General features: G+C 44.5%; 1 protein-coding gene across 1 annotated transcript; it reads right to left on the bottom strand.

The window, feature by feature from the left end:
* Positions 1-5,590: 5,590 nt before the first annotated feature.
* Positions 5,591-18,215, bottom strand: LOC308158621 (T-box transcription factor TBX5-A-like; the record flags this gene model as incomplete). Its single annotated transcript, XM_080532284.1, has 8 exons — positions 5,591-6,183; positions 6,303-6,544; positions 10,782-10,873; positions 12,936-13,088; positions 15,222-15,369; positions 16,843-16,962; positions 17,332-17,426; positions 18,078-18,215. The coding sequence occupies 8 exons, from the start codon at positions 18,213-18,215 to the stop codon at positions 5,591-5,593; spliced, it is 1,581 nt and encodes a 526-aa protein (XP_080388410.1).
* Between the last annotated feature and the right edge of the window lie 415 nt (positions 18,216-18,630).

The raw sequence follows: 18,630 nt of genomic DNA, 5'->3' as shown, positions 1-18,630 counted from the left end.
TTGTATTTAGTGTTTTGTTAACTGTGTGGTTTAGAGTGGCAAAATAAGTGATAAGCAAGACATGTGTTTGTCATTGTGAAGAATTGGTGTGAGATCAAATACATCAGTTTCAGGTTTTGGTCATTGTGTTTGAGGTTCGGATGTTAGTGTTAAAGCGGTAGAGGAAAACTGTAATTGATGATGTAACTGCAAAGGCCTCCAAACTCATTGGACGGGACTTTGACACACACACACACACACACACACACACAAACAACTAAGACAAAACATAGCAACTCTATATTTGACTTGCCAAGTCAATCTTCAGATTGAAATCTGAGTGAACAAGCATTTCATTTGCTGAAGAGGAGACCTAAAAACAAATAACAACTGAAGATGGCTGCAGTACAGGCCTGGCAGAATAGATGGCTGGTGGAATCAATAGGTTGCAGACTTCAGGCAGTTATTTCACGCAAAGGACTGTCAACCAAACACAAGTGCTTGATTTGGATATTATGTGAATCTTTCCCAAAACGTGTGATGCTCTGAAATAGGGGGACTGCATAAAAAGTGTTTCTAAATTGTGAAACCAACATATACAAAAATATCCTCAAATAATATACCGGTACCTATACTTTAACCTCATTGTAATTGTTTGATTTAAAATACAAACTTTTGGAGTATAGAGCCAAAAGAAAAAACGCTTCACTGTCCCAATAATTACAGAGTGTGACTGAAGAGGGAAAGTTGAATAATGAAGAGACGAAAAGTGGGCTTAGGGAGAGAGAGAGAGAGAGAGAGAGAGAGAGAGAGAGAGAGAGAGAGAGAGAGAGAGAGAGAGAGAGGGAGAGGGAGAGGCATGGAGAGGGAGATAGAGGGTGAGAGAGGCATGGAGAGGGAGGGAAAGAGAGAGGCATGGAAAGGGAGAGAGAGAGGCTTGGAGAGGGAGAGAGAGAGAGGCATGGAAAGGGAGAGAGAGAGAGAGAGAGAGGCATGGAGAGGGAGAGAGAGAGACATGGAGAGGGAGAGAGAGGCATGGAGAGAGAGAGAGAGAGAGGCATGGAGAGAGAGACACAGAGGCATGGAGAGGGAGAGAGAGAGAAGCATGGAGAGAGAGACACAGAGGCATGGAGAGGGAGAAAGAGAGAAGCATGGAGAGGGGGAGAGAGGCATGGAGAGAAAGAGAGAGGCATGGAGAGAGAGACACAGAGGCATGGAGAGGGAGAGAGAGAGAAGCATGGAGAGGGGGAGAGAGGCATGGAGAGAAAGAGAGAGGCATGGAGAGAGAGAGGCAAGGAGAGAGAGATGCATGGAGAGGGAGAGAGAGAGGCATGGAGAGAGAGAGAGAGAGAGAGAGGCATGGAGAGGGAGAGAGAGTCATGAATGAATGAATGAATGAATGGTCTTTATTGTCATTGCTACAGTACAGGTACCAAACAACGAAATTTAGGCGGGGTGGCTCCCCTGGTGTTAGGAAAGAAAAAAAAACACTTTAAAAAAAAACACAAGAAGGGAAGGAGCTGGTTTACATAAATAAAGGCTATGTACACTATCCACTATACTATACTGTACAGATAGACGACTAGGGTTGTCATATTGCACATAGTGTTATTGCACATTTATTTAAAGTGTCGCAGTTTGCAGGCTTGAAATGTACATATTTGTGCCTCAGCACTACACCTGATTTTTTCCGTCCAGCAGCTGCCATCAATCCGTCCAGACTGTCCAGGGCCCAGAACCTAGGTCTTTGCTGTGTTCAGGGCCTGGACGGCCCTGTGGTAGAAGCTGTTCTTCAGTCTGTTTGTCCTTGCGGCCATGGTCCTGAACCGCCTTTTCGAGGGCAGCCGGGTAAAGTGTTCGTACCCAGGGTGGGTTGGGTCCCTGGAGATCTTGGAGGCCTTCCTGAGACAGCGTGTGTTGTACAGCTCTTCCAGAGAGGGGAGGGGGGCGCTGTTGATCTTCTGGGCTGTTCTCACGACTCTCTGTAGCGCATTTCTCTCCGCGGTTGTGCAGCTGGAGAACCAGTTGCAGATGCCGTAGGTGAGGATGCTCTCCACTGCGCCGCGGTAGAAGGTCACCAGTATCTCCTGCTTGCTGTGTTCCTTCCTGAGGACTCTCAGGATGTATAGCCGCTGTTGTGCCTTCTAGAGGGAGAGAGAGAGGGGCATGGAGAGTGAGGCATGGAGAGGGAGAGAGAGGCATGGAGAGAGAGAGAGAGAGAGAGTGAGAGAGGTGATAGAGAGTGAGTGAGGCATGGAGAGGGAGAGAGAGAGAGAGGCATGGAGAGGGAGAGAGGGAGGGATAATGATAAGCACCACTTAGGCTCTTTGATCACAAGGTTCATCCATCTCCAGTCTGACCAGATCAGTGTGTCTGGGAGAGGCTCTGTTTCTATTGGAACAGCTGGACTGAGCACTTTGCTTAGCAATGTACACACACACACAGACACACACAGACACACACACATTGCTGCCTCAGCGTTGAGAGTTCGCTATAAACATAGAGGACGTGATGCTTATTGAACATTTCCAGGCTGATCTGTGGATCTTTGGGGAGGTTGGATCTCTCGCATGCACACACACACACACACACACACACACACACACACACACACACACACACACACAGACACACACACACACACACACCACCACCACCACCACCGCCGCCACCACCACCACCATATTCCAGGTTGGCCTATGTTAAATCTGTCAAAGTGTCTCTTTAGGTTTGAATTTCTCTCTCCTGTCTTGCGAAAACTGTCTGTATGTGGAAAGCCCTGTAATACCTCAGTAATTGTAATACTGTAATAAGTGAGCATGTCTCCAGAGTCCTTCAAACAGATCAGAGTCCCCTCCTTTTCACCTCTCCTCCCCTCCTCCTCTAAGCACTCTATTACACAGCAGACGGGTTAAGGAGGAACATACCCTTAAAAGAGCCTCCTGCTTAACCCCTGACCTCACTGAGAGAGAGAGAGAGAGAGAGAGAGAGAGAGAGAGAGAGAGAGAGAGAGAGAGAGAGAGAGAGAGAAAGAGAGTGGAGAGAGATGAAGGAGGACCACCAACACACCCCACCCTGCTGCCCGCTCCTTCCCAGCCACCCCCTCCTGTCTCTGGGCATCAGATCGTCTGTGAGGGGGTCCAGCTGGGGGAGACTGGAGAGGCCAAACAACCTGTCAGAGATAAGAGGCATGCATGCCTACACACACTTACACATACACTGAGAACTCGTAGCCTCCTCCATCAACACTGAGATGTAAGGGAACACTCTAACCGAGGTGCGATTCAGCCCCACAGGGTCATGTGTCAAACCCCTACGAAACATGGATTGGACTGTTGAACGGCTCTGCACTTATCAGGTGTGGAGTGTACTTAAAATAACCCTGTGGGAATTGTGTTTCTCTTTGCTAGACACACAAACGTGGGGCGGCTGTGGCTCAGGAGATCAGTGAGAGATCAGATCAGATCAGTGGTTCGAACCCCAGCGGGCCACATGTTGAGGTGTCCTTGGGCCTGACACTTAACCCCCAATTGCTCCCAATGAGCGGGTCGGCACCTTGCATGGTAGCTTGTCGCCATTGGTGTGTAAATGTGTGTGTGAATGGTAGAATGAGAGGCCATTGTAAAGCGCTTTGGAATAAAGCACTATATAAGTCAGTCCATTTACCATTTATGAACGTGACAACAGAATGAGTCATTCAAAATTCTCTGTTCTGTATATAAATGTGTGTTTATTGGCATCAGAACAGAAAATGATTTTACGACCGAATTATTACAACTAGTTGTCGTCGAAAGGAAATTAGGGGGGAAGCAAAAGACTTGAACAATTCAACACTGTGTCATTTGACTTACAACAAACAAATCTTTAAAAATCTTTCTAGACCAATAAATACTATACAAGAACAATACAATAAACCACAAGCACTTCCAAATACAGGACGGCTCTTTTAAACTCAATGCTCGATAGACACACACACACACACACACACACACACACACACACACACACACACACACACACACCAAGGAATTCTCCCTCTGGTACCTGGAGTCGGACCCTGTAACTCTTCTCATGTTAGTGCATATAAAACCACTGGCCAAGACTCTGCTCAATATGAAAGGAGAGCATCACACAGATCATAGAAAAATAAAACAGTATCACATTTAGGGATTATTACTAATCAGGGTTCGAATAATGAGCCCCTAGTTTAGAGCTGAGAGGATACTGTTCGATCCAGAGAGAGATCGACCCATTAACCTTGTCTAACCCTGTAATTACGAGAGGACATCACATGTTTATCAGTGTGCCCCTGAAGCTGGTTCTGTGGTTCATTTCTGTTGAGAGTGTTCTGTCCTCTGAAGAATCCTCTGTGGTCAGAGTCATACAGATCTTATGACTCATTCATCAACAAACACATATGGGCGAAAACAAACACAAAAACTGCTATAGTAAATCCAGAGTTCTGGTTGGTCACGGTGGGGTCAAAGAAAGGACAGTGTTTATTGGTTGGTTCTGGATCTGTCGGTGGAGGACAGTTTTGATTGATCAGTTTGGGGTGACTGAGAGGACAGCGGTGACAGCTACATGATGCTGAGATGTGCAGTTACCCAGAATTCACCGGGAACTGTGTGTGCAGGTCTTACACATTGCAGCATCATCTAAACAAACTGTTTATCGCTCTGGTGCAGCGCTGGCAGCCACTCAGTGGGAATTAACTCATAGCAGCCTTAAGCTGAGCTGAGCAGGCACACGCGCACACGCACACGCACACACACACACACACACACACGCACACACACACACACACACACGCACACACACGCACACACACACACACACACACACGCGCGCACACACACACACACACAAAAGCCTTTTCCCTCTAAATGACACTAGAGGACCAACGCTTAACCAGAGAGAGAGAAAGACAAAGAGAGAATAGAGTTCCCTCTCAGGCTCCACTGTGAAGACTAAGATCATTTGATCTCTAAATAAAATGAACATGGTTGGATGGACACACAGTCAATTGACAGGAGTCCAGAAATGACCAACTGCCATCATAAAAACATTAGATTTGGTATTGGTAGGGAGAGTGTTTAGGATAACAGAGTGTATGGGAGAGCCAGGTCCCTCTTGGGTGGCGATGAGAGACTGGTTATAATTAGAGCCAGAGTTTTGTCTTATGGTGGGTCACAATGTGAAACCAAACAGGGAACCACTGACCCAGAAATCCTCATAGGACAGGCTGACTGAGCCGACAGAGAGTGCACACGTTCATAAAACATTGTCTCTAGTAAGGAGGAGGATAATCAGGACGTCAGTAAAGTTCATAGGGTTGCTTTGCTCCGGTATGGCTGATCAGCCTCTGGGTTCCTCTCAAGTCCTAGAGCTGGAGTCCGAGTCAGAGGGGGAATACAAATCTTGCTTAGGGCCACAAAAGTCCTAGGGCCGGGCCTGAGCACAGGGCTATAGTTCTCACGCACATGGCGGTAATGTCAACTGACACCGTATTCTCTATATAGCATTTTATAAGCATAGGTGTCCTTTGAATTGCAGACATACAATCCCCATTGATTAATCATGGTCTTTCTTCTGCTGCCCTTTGGTCCGATCAGGTAGCTTCGCTCCACTCTGGGACCCCTCCCCCTGTGTGTGTGCGTGTGTGTAGTGTGTGGTAGCTGGGAGGGGAGAGGGTGGGGGGGTAGGGGGGGTATTCTCTCAGCGGGGGGCTGAGCTGCCTGGTGTGAGAGTGTTGGGGTGTCTGAGGCGGTCCGGAGCTGTGGGTCTGGAAGGAGCCATGAGAGAGAGATGCCCCCGGTGGAGGGGAGACATGGTGTGCCACGGCACTGAGCCGAGACTGCTGGGGGCTGGAGCTGTAGGGGTGGTGGTGGTTGAAAGGTGGGTACGGGTCAGGAGGGGTCATGGGGGTCATAGCAGGAGTCAAAGGGCAGCTGTAGGACCAGGATGTACAGTTCAAATCCTCCAGTCTTGACTCTATGGCAGCAAACATACACGCCTGCCGCTGTCCCATCTCAGAACTGTACGGGGAGTCAGAGAGGCTGAGGGGAGGGTTGCGGGGGGGACCTGGGGGAGGGGGAGGAGGGTAAACAGAGGGGTGATGATAGTAGGACTCGTCCTCGCCAGGCGAACTCTCAATGAAGGACTTTCTGTACTGCTGGTCTGCTGTAGGGCAGTCATCCTCCACTGTAGAGAAAGGGAGAGAGGGTGAGAGAGATTCAGGACTGAACCATATGAAAAGGACAGGTTAATTGAAATGTACTGTTCAGTGTGTTGACCACTAAGGGCATAGACCTTCACCATACCTTTCCTCTTGGCACAGTGGTACACTTGTGGGTGTGGCCGCTGTTGGGGGTGTGGGTGGGGGAGTGCGTAAAGGGCTGATGGGGAGTTGAGGAGCTCCTGGGTAGTGCTGCCATTATCACAGGGGTAAGGAGATCTGACCCCCTCAGACGAACCCAGCCCCCGGCCCTCTCCCCGGAGCGGACTCCCACTGGAACACACCCTCTGACGCACCTCGCTGCGAGGGACCACTGGATAGTCTTTACTGAAGGGGGGGGGGGGGTGCGGGACAGAAAGAGGAGAGAGATTTTAATATAATGAGAACCATTCTATACACATTAAAGGGACAATCTGGGATTCAAACAACAACTTTTGGGCGGTAAACAGCATACATCATGGAGGGAGCTATGGATGCAACTGACCATCCATGAAATCCAAATGATAGTTTTAACCATGTTTTGAAGCTATACAGTGTAACATTACATTGTTTACAAACAATGGAGTAAAATAAGCTTGTATTTTGGGTAAGACAGTTGGACTACGCTCGTTTGACATTTTAGTTATATTCTTCAAGAATCAGTGGCTATCTTTTCCTTTTAATGTTTTTCTTTTGGTTGTTTTTGTTGATGTTGAATTGTTGTATTATTGTTCTTATTGTTGAATAAAAAGAAAATTGCACAAAAAAAAAGAATCAGTGGCTAGATGTCATTAACATAAAAGTCCAGAAATGCATGTACCAATCCCAGATTGCCCCTTTAAAGGTGAACCCCTCTAACTTGTTTGTATGTTGACCCTTTTGATAGAGGGTCCCAAGTCCCAAGATTGCATGTAGACAGAATATCCTTTTCTCTCAAATTCTCTGCCTTACTAACAATATTCTTCTCCCTCCTTTTCAGGTTCTCCACTCTTCTTTTCTTCCCCCCTCCTCTTCTCTCTTTCTCTATCTGTACACTCTGCCCCCTCAGTGACCTCAGTGGTATGGAAAGCACACACGCGCACACACACACACACACACACACACACACACACACACACACACACACACACACACTCACACACACACACACAGTCCAGTGAGATAATGAGCTGCTCTAAAAATAAACTTCCAGCCGTGTGTCACTTCAGATAGAGTGTCTTTTCCTCTCTCCCGTGTAACAACCACAGCAGCAGCAGCAGCACTGCAATGCATCCTCCCCCTTTTCACCCTCTCCCCCCTTTTCCCCTGTCCTTCACCCCTTCATCAGTGATAGTCTTCGGCAGACTGAAGTGTCTGCAGCACATTGAAACTGCCGGACACAACAAGCACATCAGCAGATTAGACCAACAGGACTATTTGTGTCCCCAAGTAGGGCATTTTTGTGTGTCATACATTGAAATCTGAAGAAGATATGCTTATTTGAATGTTGGTACACCTCAAACCATCACATTGGTAGCTAGAAAGCAGTAATGTCAAGTCAAGCAAAGTAAAGCTAACTGCATGTTTAGAAGATAGAACATCAACATGCTAAAAACACATAATTAGATGATCACACATTCCTTGCTTTTCAACACATCCTAAAACGTTTGTTTAAAAACCATGTATCACTAACCCAGTAACCTGAATCAGGACGACGACGAATCAAATTCACCCATCCATTTCCATTTAGTGATCCTAAAACTGTTGTGGTTATATTGAGTGGGCTTTGCAACAGTTAAACTTTCGTAATATGAAAAAAAACCGGAAAAAAATTATTAATAATAATAATTGCCTACATGCGGACCTTTTCACCAGACCATGTCAACATTTTAAATATGGAAATTGGACATCAGGGGGGTATTCCACATACATTGATTAGTATATTCGCAATTAAAAGGAAAGCCTCGTTCAGGCAACTCTCGATTGGGATTCAAGCCTCAAGTGATTCCTCGAATGAGAATCAGCCTTGTGTCATCGGTGTTCACACAAGTCCGGTTTGGAAATTATCGATTTGGGCGTGTGCCCAGGAAGGAGGAGCCCAGAAGAGCCGATTGTCGAAAAGGAGATACTAGACTGGAGAGTGACAGCGCAGCGCTCCTACTTATTGATCATTATGAAGACGAAAAATAAGATGTAAAAAGGTGCAATACTGCCGCAATTAACAAGGCGAGGGAAATGGTTTGGCAAGAAATTGCTGACCGATTAAAGGCATGGATCTTCCACACGCTACTGAGGTCCCTGACAGTGTAAAATGAATAAAGTGTAAAATGGACAATATATGTTGTTTTTCCCATATTACTGTGGGAGAGTGCAATCATCCAATCCACCAAGCAACTCAAAACGAGAGTGAATACCAACAGAAGAATATTGCAGGGGATTTGGAAAAATGTTTGGGCCGCTACCCACACGTTTAGCTGTGTTGTTCATTCCATGAATGCATGACCCTTACAAGTTGTACCTCGTTGTAAAGGTGACTAATCAGGCTTTTCAACTATATAAAATACAATACCAATTGGTATTATTAAAGGGGAGGGGTTTATTTCCCAAAAGACACTTGACAGAACTGTCGTTCGGGATTTAGTTTCTGCCTGTGAGACATTTTTGACACACACCTTACTTAAACCAGACTGTAAACCTGGTCGCTACCAGGTTTGTTCTGAAGGATTGGTTGCATTGGTCAAGCTGAAATTATTGCGATTCATCAAAACTAGTTTGAATTAAAAATGCCGCTGCTAGGGTCCTAACAAAAACAAAGAAATTTGAACACATTACACCAATCCTGAGATCCCTGCACTGGCTACCAGTCTCTCAGAGAATTGAATTCAAAATCCTCCTAATTACATACAAATCACAAAATGGTCTTGGACCAAAATACATATCAGATCTCCTCCCACCCTATATTCCCGCAAGGTCCCTAAGGTCAGCAGAGACTAATCAGCTAATAATTCCAAGAGTAAAAACAAAACACGGTGCAGCAGCTTTCAGTCACGCTGCTGCATGCTCCTGGAACAATCTCCCTGAAGAAATCAAACAAGCCCAAACCCTTAAAATATTTAAATCTAAGCTAAAAACTTTCATGTTTTGCATCAGTTATGATTAAACACAAACACTTCTATCAATGTCTTTTTTCCATTCTTATTAAATGTTTTATCTATTTACTTCTTATATTTGCTTTTATTCATTGTAATTTCTATTTTCTTACTATGCTCCTCTTGCTGTATTTTTAAATAATGCATGTAAAGCACTTTGAATTGCCCCTGTTGTATGAAATGCGCTATACAAATAAACTTGCCTTGCGTTGCCTTGCCATTAGCTCTAATCGCGCTTCGTGGATCAGCCCCCTGGAGACTGAGGCAGCAGAGACATCCAGTTCATACAACAACCTATCAAACCCCACTACTACTACAGAGAGGACCTGCAGGAACAGGGACTGTCCAATCTATCAGCTCTGTTTCTATTGGGTGCTGCAAAAAGGTGTGTGCTGTACGCTTATTATCATTATCATTATAATTGTTGTCAGGTGCATAATTTTACACTGGCATGGATTTTTCCTAGCACAAATAAAACCATAGAGGGAGATCAACCATCAGAGATCAGAGCTGTGACCACTGCCTCTCAGCCCATTTCACACACACTCATGTTATTACAGGGAGAGGAAAGCTGAAAGGGGGGGGGTAGTACAAGTCCTCAGACCATCTGTACTCCATCATAACCACTGCTGCTCAACTCTGAGGGACTGCCTTTCATCAGCCCCAAGACAAAGAGAGAGAGAGAGAGAGAGAGAGAGAGAGAGAGAGAGAGAGAGAGAGAGAGAGAGAGAGAGAGAGAGAGAGAGAGAGAGAGAGAGAGAGAGAGAGAGAGAGAGAGAGAGAGAGAGAGAGAGAGAGAGCGATAGAGGAGCACTCTCTTGTGATATACTGATACTCACTGGCCATTTCATTAGGTACACCTTTTCAACTTGCTTAATGCAAATATCTAATCAGCCAATCAGCATTTAGGCATGTAGACATGGTCAAGATGATCTGCTGAAGTTCAAACCAAGCATTAGAATGGGAAAGAAATGTGATTTAAGTGACTTTGAACGTGGCATGGTAGCTGGTGCCAGACGGGCTGTTTTGTTTTAGTTTATTTCAGAAAGTGCTGATCTACTGGGATTTTCACGCACAACCATCTCTAGGGTTTACAGAGAATGGTCCGAAAAATAGAAAATATCCAGTGAGCTCTGGTGTTTCCAGCACCTTGTTGAATCTATGCCACGAAGAATCAAGGCAGTTCTGAAGTCAAAAGAGGGGGTCTAACCCAGTACTAGCAAGGTGTGCATAATGAAGTGGCCGGTGACTGTACATAGTGAAACTGTGCATCCCTACTCCCACTTGAGACCTCATTACATGCTATTGCAAACAAAGAAACCAACAGAAAAACTGAAAAAAACAAAGGAACACACATTGACATGCCCGTGCACACACCCACACACCCACACACCCACCCACACACACACACAAACACACACACACACACAGACACACAAAAGCAAGGCTGTACTAACCTCTGCAGTTTTGCTATGCGGTGTAGCTCCATGTCATCACTCCCTCTGAAGCCCTTTGCAAATGGGTTGTTCTCTATCTTCAGTTGTGTGATCTGAGAGGGACAAAACACACCTTATATGTGATAGGGTCTGGTGAAAAGGTCCTCAAGTAGGGCAATGTCATTCTTCAATTTGACAGATTATGAAAGTGCAGCTTTCAAATGATGTGCCATACATTGAAATCTGAAAATAATTGAAGAAGATATGCTTATTTGAATGTTGGTACACCTCAAACCAAATAGCGGAGAAACGCTCTCTTGATCAAAACACTTTCAAAACAGCTGCTAGTAGGGTAGCGCTAAAAAGTAACATCATCACGAATGTAATTGCATGTTTAGCACATCATAACATGCTGATAGAACATCAACATGCCAAAAACACATAACTATGATCACACAGTCCTTGCTTTTGAACACATGCTAAAACGTGTTTTTACAAGCCATGTATCATTTACCCAGTAGCCTATTAATTTCAAGAAAGAACCCAATTAAAATAAACAATCATATTTATTATAATTTATCACTTGTTACATATATTTTAGTTGGAAATGTAAGTTGTGATCACGCTTCTTGGTGCCTGTGAGTGGTCGAGCAGCAGCATTTTGGACTAGCTGCAGTCGACGGAGCAGAGACTGGTCAATGCCAACATACAATGAGTTGCAGTAATCCAGCCGGGTTGTTATGAAGGCATGGATCACCTTCTCTAGGTCCTTCTGCGGTAGATGTTTTAGCAAGGAGTCTGAGGTGAAAACAATTATTTTTGCTTGGTGACCTGCTTGGTGAATTTGAAGTCACTGTCAAAAATCACTCCAAGATTTCTGACTGAGGAGCAGATGTTTGAGCCAAGGGGACCTAGGGCATCGACAGAAGGGCCTAGAGAAGTGTTGGCAAATAGAATTATCTCAGTCTTGCTCTCATTTAGATTGAGGAAGTTTGCACTCAACCATGCTTTGATGTCAGTCAGGCAGTTGAGCAATGGCTGAAGTGCAACCTTTCCTCTAGATTTTTGTGGCAGATAGACCTGGATGTCGTCAGCATAACAGTGGAAGGACACGCCATGGTTTGCCAGGATAGAGCTTAGGGGCAGCATGTAAAGGAGAAATAAAAGGGGGCCCAGTATCGACCCTTGAGGAACCCCACAGGTGAAAGTGGCCTTAGAGGAGAAAAATTCTCCTAGCTGAACGGAGAAACTACGACCGGACAGGTAGGACTTGAACCAGCTTAAGGCGACACCAGTGATGCTCACATGCTGTTCAAGACGTGACAGTAGGATCAAATGATCCACTGTATTTCGAAGGCGGCTGAGAGATCTAGGAGCACCAAAATGGCGGGACTACCAGAGTCGGTGGCTAAGAGCAGATCATTTAGGACTCGCAGGAGGGCCGTTTCAGTGCTATGGCGCGGTTTAAAGCCAGACTGAAATTTCGCGTGGATGTTATGCATAACTAAAAACGCTTGCAACTGAACGTAAACTGCTCGCTCCAGGACTTTGGACAAGAATGATAATTGGGAGATGGGCCTGAAGTTGGAGAGAATAAAGGGGTAGAGATGTTTCTTTTTAATCAGGGGTTGTACCACAGCGTGTTTGAAGGCAGCTGTGTGAGAGCCAGAGTGTGAAAGAGTTGTGATGTGTGTAGTTCATCTCTCTGGCACTGGAACAATAACATAGATGATCAAAGGAAAGTCCAAACTGCCACACAGAGAGAAAGCTTTCTCTGCATCTGTAATAATGTATAACTTTTACTAAACACTCTGCTGTTGATAGAGCTCCTGGTCGTCTGTCTAAACTGCTGGAAATAATTATCTTTCTCTCTCTCTTGCTCTCACTCTCACTCTCTCTCACACTATCACACACACACACACACACACACACACACACACTTGAAATAATAATACGATCGGACATGTCTTAATGCGCTGACACATGGTCAACACACAACTAACCAAAAAAAACAACTAACTCTTATGCATAATATGGCCTAATATTTGCAATTCATTTGAATAATTTGCTACATGACATTATTATTACTATTATATCATTATTATGAGTGCAGTTTGGGATTGGGTGTCTGTGAAATGTTGGAGAACAAATAATTAGGGCTTGTTGTTTCCATACCTTGTGGTTCTGGTATGACGTCACCCCGATGAAGGCCGTCTCCGAGAACACGTGCGTACAGAAGGCTGTGTCCTTCGCACCGAATCCATTGTTCTCGTCTGCTTTGACGATGTGAAGGCGGGGTTGGTATTTATGCATCGAGTTTAGTATGATCTGTAATGGAGCAAAGACAAAATGTATACGCTGGGCTCAGAGCTGCACAGGAGGAAGCAGAAAGAGCAGCTGTCAATTGCAACCGCTGTCATGCATGCTGAAGGTTGATGAGGGGGGCCTGTAATGAGCCTGTAAAAAGTATTATTTCGGACTATATTTCTCTCTTTGCCATATAGCGATTACTTTGTCATTGTGGTTTCAGTGTGGCTAGTAATATAGGCCACTGTGTGTGTGTGTGTGTGTGTGTGTGGTGTGTGTGTGTGTGTATGTGTGTGTGTGTGTGTGTGTGTGTGTGTGTGAGTGTGTGTGTGTGTGTGTGTGTGTGTGTGTGTGTGTGTGTGTGTGTGTGTGTCAGTGTGTGTGTGTGTGTGTGTGTGTGTGTGTGTGTGTGTGTGTCAGTAGGGAGCTCTGAGCCTAATCGCTGTGACATTCCCACCAGTGGTGACCATTAATGGCCAGCTAATGGCCCTTAACGTCATTATAGTCATTACTGTGGTTACCACCGATCTAACAGAGCTACAGCACAGCGCTACAGGATGGGAGGCCCTGTCTTTTCTCTCTCTCTCTCTCTCTCTTTCCCTCTCTCTCTCTCTCTTTCTGTCATCCTCTCTCTCCCTCTCTCTCCCTCCCTCTCTCTCTCTCCCTCTCTCTCCCTCGTCCTCTCCCTCTCTCCCTCTGTCCCTCTCTCCCTCATTTTCTCTCTCTCCCTCTCCCTCTCTCTCTCCCTCTCTCTCCCTCTTCCTCTCTCTCTCTCCCTCTGTCCCTCTCTCCCTCATTTTCTCTCTCTCTCTCTCCCTCTCCCTCACACCTGTACCTATGCCTGTCCACTCTTTCTCATACTCACATCCTGTCTGGTCCCTCCCCTCTCCTGTCTGTCAAACAATTAGGTACGGAAATTGTTGTGACATGATGTGTTGGTCACTGTTGTTGTTGTTATGTGTTGTGAGTTCTATGCTTGAGAGTGTGCTGCACCTTCTCTTTAGAAAATGGAACTCCAAGATAAACAGGGATGAAGAGTGTATGATTGCACCTGCATGGCTGCCCCTAACCTAACCCCTCTCTAAATGACCACAGACCCAATGGAAACATGCATCTACTGTACTGTGGCAGACTCACAACAGTCAAACAACTCCATATATGAAAGTGATACTGTAATTCTGAATATTAACAAACATGTTACTTTGGACCTCTACTAATGAAAATCTCCCGTTTAAAACCAGAGGACACCAGTGAAGTCTATTGTAACTCTTATCCTCTCTTCCTCAACATTGTAAAGTATTTCTTAATAGACTTAAGTATTTCTCAAATTTCATAAAAGCATGTTTTCTTTGTTACTAAACACCACAATAGTCACACACTAGGTCTATGTCTATAGGCCTATTGAGATTAAAAGAATAGTTGGCTATTATGTGAACAGATGTGTTTAGGCCCTACCTGAATACCATGCCCATTATCTCCAGAGACCCATCCCACCCTGGGAACGAACACTTTGTTCGGCTGCCCTCTCGGGCAGGCGGTTCAGGACCATGTCCGCAAGGACAAATAGACTGAAGCTCAGCTTCTACCCTAGGGCCATTCAGGCCCTGAACACAGCAAAGACCTAGGTTCTAGGCCCTGGACAATCTAGACAATTTGATGGCAGCTACTAGATTGTAATCAAGTGCAATACTGAAACACAACTGTGAACATTTCAAACCTGCAAACTGCGACACTTTAAATGAATGTGCAATTATACTATGTGCAATATGACAACCCTCGGGTACATAAGGTTCAGAGATAGGAAATGTTAGGATATTTATAGCATAGCATAGAGTACAGCACAGTGTTTTATTTGTATAGTATAGTGGATAGTGTATATAGCCTTTATTTATGTAAACCAGCTCTTTTTCCCTTCTTGTTTTTAGTATTTTTTTCCTAGCACCAGGGGAGCCCCCCCTCCCACATTTCGTTGTATGGTACCACCTGTACTATATTAATGACAATAAAGACCATTCATTCATTCATGCATTCATTCATTCATTCATTCATTCATTCATATGCCTGTCACAAAAGTACAAAAAAGTGCGCAACGCACCGATCTCAGGTATTCGCCCCGAGCTGAAACTGTCTCTCAGTTCCAAAACAATAACTCACATGTCCGAATGGGTCCAGGTGGTTGTTGGTGAGTTTGAGCTTCTGGAACGACACGAGCTGGCGACTCCAGTGCGCGCCGGTGGCGGGAGAGTCGGGATGCACGTTTAGTCTCCCGGGCATCGCGGGCTCCGCCTTCCCAGTTACCGACCTAAGGTAGTAGGAGACGGAATGGAAAGAACATAGTCAGTCCACGGTCACACAGAGTGTCAGTTGTCCCTGGTCTGGCCCGGCTGTACACGACACTCTCTTCCTCTCGCACTGTCACAGACCTACACGCGTCACAGCGCACCGCCGCCAGCTGTACAGCTCTTGCTATTATTAAACAACAACATCATCTGTGTTTAAACGCAGCTTTTAACGCAGAAAATCGCAGCTGGCGCTTGTGTATTTGCCCATTATCAATGCATCAGGCTATTAATTATTCAGAGAGGCATTAATTAGAGCGAGACAGGCGGCCAGTACACGCATGTTAAAATGGGCGCACTTTGACAAATATATTTTTCTCCATCATATTCATAACAGGCAAACTGCTATGGTACATTTGGAAGAAGCTGTTCATGGCATATGTGCGTGTCTTTTTCTGGATATGAAATCTGGCAGAGGAATGCCTCCAACTGCCATAAACTGGATCAAACTGACAAACATCTTTACTTAAGTTATGCTTCTTCAGTTTGTGTCACATAAGACAGGACAATTAATACAGACCACTCTTGATATTTACTAACAAATAGCATTGGAGATTCACGAGCCCCAACGGAATTTCGACCTCCTTTTATATTACCATTGGTTATTATAAAAGTCTATTAGGCCTATATCAACAAGTCTACAGTAGCCTAAACATGTTGTCCCCCATGAATCAATGTTATTTTGTAACGGCCGCATCTCAATGGCAAGACGTAGGCCTATTCACCAAGTTTCGTCAAAATTGCCCCAGTGGTGTCTGTCTGAGATATCGCGTGTGACATACGAACGGACGGGGACCTATCCACGCACACAGTCCCCTGTGGGATTTCATCGTGGGAGACAATTATAACATAAAGGACAGGAAAGGACAGTAGGATACTACTCGTCACACGGTACTAGGCATCATCAGAGCTAATCCGGCTATATCCTCTTCATGAACCCTTCGCACCGAGGCTGAACTCGCAGGCAGGCACAGGGGCACGCGGGCAGCGGGCATGCGCGGTGAACTAGGCCACAGGGATGGGATATACTGACGTCACTGGGATGGGATATACTGACGTCACTGGAGAGCGTTCCAACGTCCAGGTCTCCCGTCGCGCGCATGTTTCTCTTTCTAACGACTTGTAGCCTAACTTCCTTCATTTAACCTCTCTTGATTAGTATTGGGATAACATGTATTTTTCAAGAGACCTGTAGCCTCTAAATGGCCTGCAACAGGAACATATGGCTATTACAAATAATCAGCCTACAAATAATCAGCCTACAAATGTTCAAATCAAACAAAATCATCCCTGCTCGTTCCTGAATAGCTATTTGAATCGAATACATTGATTTTCTTGCCTTTCGAATGGATGGAATTTCCAGAGATATTGCAATTAGCCTATCACGTGTATCCTTAGCCACAAGATTGCCAAGCCGAGATGGCCCAACAACATACCATTTATTATCAGCGAATTTGTAGCGGTGGTTATCCGCGTGCACGACGTCCATGAGGAGAATGTATTTGGTTTTAGGGTTCAATCCCGTGACTTTCACTTTATAGGTGGGGAACATCCGCCTGCATAGGCGAGAGAAAGCATAAACAGGAGCATGTATTTTCGCTTTTATTAGACATATATAGACGTATATATAACATTCTGAAATAACATTTTCGCCGATATAGCCTAATATAGGATAGGCCATCAACAACACCATGTTCAAAGTATCGTTTATAGACTTATAACAATAGCCTATATGTCTTTCGATAGTCTAGGCTACATATTTGTTAATAAATAAAACACATTTTCATTTTCATCTCATTGGTAGAACACCTTGCGCGATGCATATAGACCTTTTTAATAATACCATTAACCTTATTTTTAAATTATTTTTTACATTGTATTTATATTGATTTTGTATTTTAGACTATATCTAGGCTATAGCCTACCTTCCCGCCTTGGTGATGATCATTTCTGTTCCGACATGGTCAAACTTCGTCCACAGTTCCCGTTCTTGCAGGTATACTTTAATCCCCTCCATGCCCTGCATTGAAAAATAACATTAGCATAACATTAACTTTCTGTGTTTGCATTTTATTTTCTTCTTGAAATGAGACTAAGCAGTTGTCGTTGCTTAATAATTATAGCCATTTGGGCTTGAGGAAAAGTCCCACATGTATAATTATTAAGCAACGACAACTGCTTACTACTATCAGTGCCAAAGCTATTTCATTTAAATTACCAAATGCGAAAGCCCCACATTCTTTGAAACACAGTTTTATTTTGCTTGTCACTCTTAGATTAGAGAAAGTAGTGAGTATGTAAGGTTTCACTGACGTTTTGTTAGGCCGAAACTAAAACAATTAGTTTGAAGCATTTTCAATTCACGCAACTAAATGTAATATTCTATATCTTATTTAGTGGGTAGTTTCTTAAAGCTTTAGAATTACAACAAAATAATGTAGGCCTAAACATGTTTTTAGCAATTGTTTCTCTTTATACATTTACAAAAAGGATGCTAATAATAGTGATAAAGGGCTAGCAAATGTTTATGATGTAGGCCGAGTAGCCTATATAGCCCATATATGGCGTTGTGGAGTGACGTCGTTGGAATTGATGGAAAGCAAGTCTAGAATCATCTTAAACATTATTTGATACCTTTTTCTCAAACATCTTCGATATGTTCTTGTCTCACCTGCTGTGTGCACGTGATCTGTGGTGATGGCGGTGAGCTTAGGACGTGTGTCTGATCTGATTTGTTCTCTTTTGGCGAATCTGTACAGTCGGTATCCGCGCGCTCTGGAAGAGCAAACGGGTCCCCGCCGTTAGCCATGTCTGCCTAACGCCATGACACACACACACACACACACACACACACACACACACACACACACACACACACACACACACACACACACACACACACACACACACACACACACACACACACACACACACACACACACACACACACTTAATACGGCTCACTGCCCCGTTGTAACCAAGGCCTATAGGGCAATGGACGCTGACTAGCTGAATCACATTTCACATATAGAACTAATAGACCTGCATTCAGACGAAACAAGAATAACATAAACTGGATGAATACAATGTATTCGAAAATTCCAAATTTTGGAATTCAAAAGAGAAATAGTCAAGATAATCAAACACGTTGAGAAAACCATGTATTTCTTGTTTGCAGAAGAATATTATGCAGCATGAGTCACAATTATTTCGTTAAAAATAAT

The sequence above is a fragment of the Nansenia antarctica genome (assembly GCF_963989245.1).
Source record: "Nansenia antarctica genome assembly, chromosome: 5".
Lineage (NCBI taxonomy): Eukaryota > Metazoa > Chordata > Actinopteri > Argentiniformes > Microstomatidae > Nansenia > Nansenia antarctica.
Note: the sequence above shows the minus strand (reverse complement) of the source record. Positions and strands in the feature narration are given on the sequence as shown.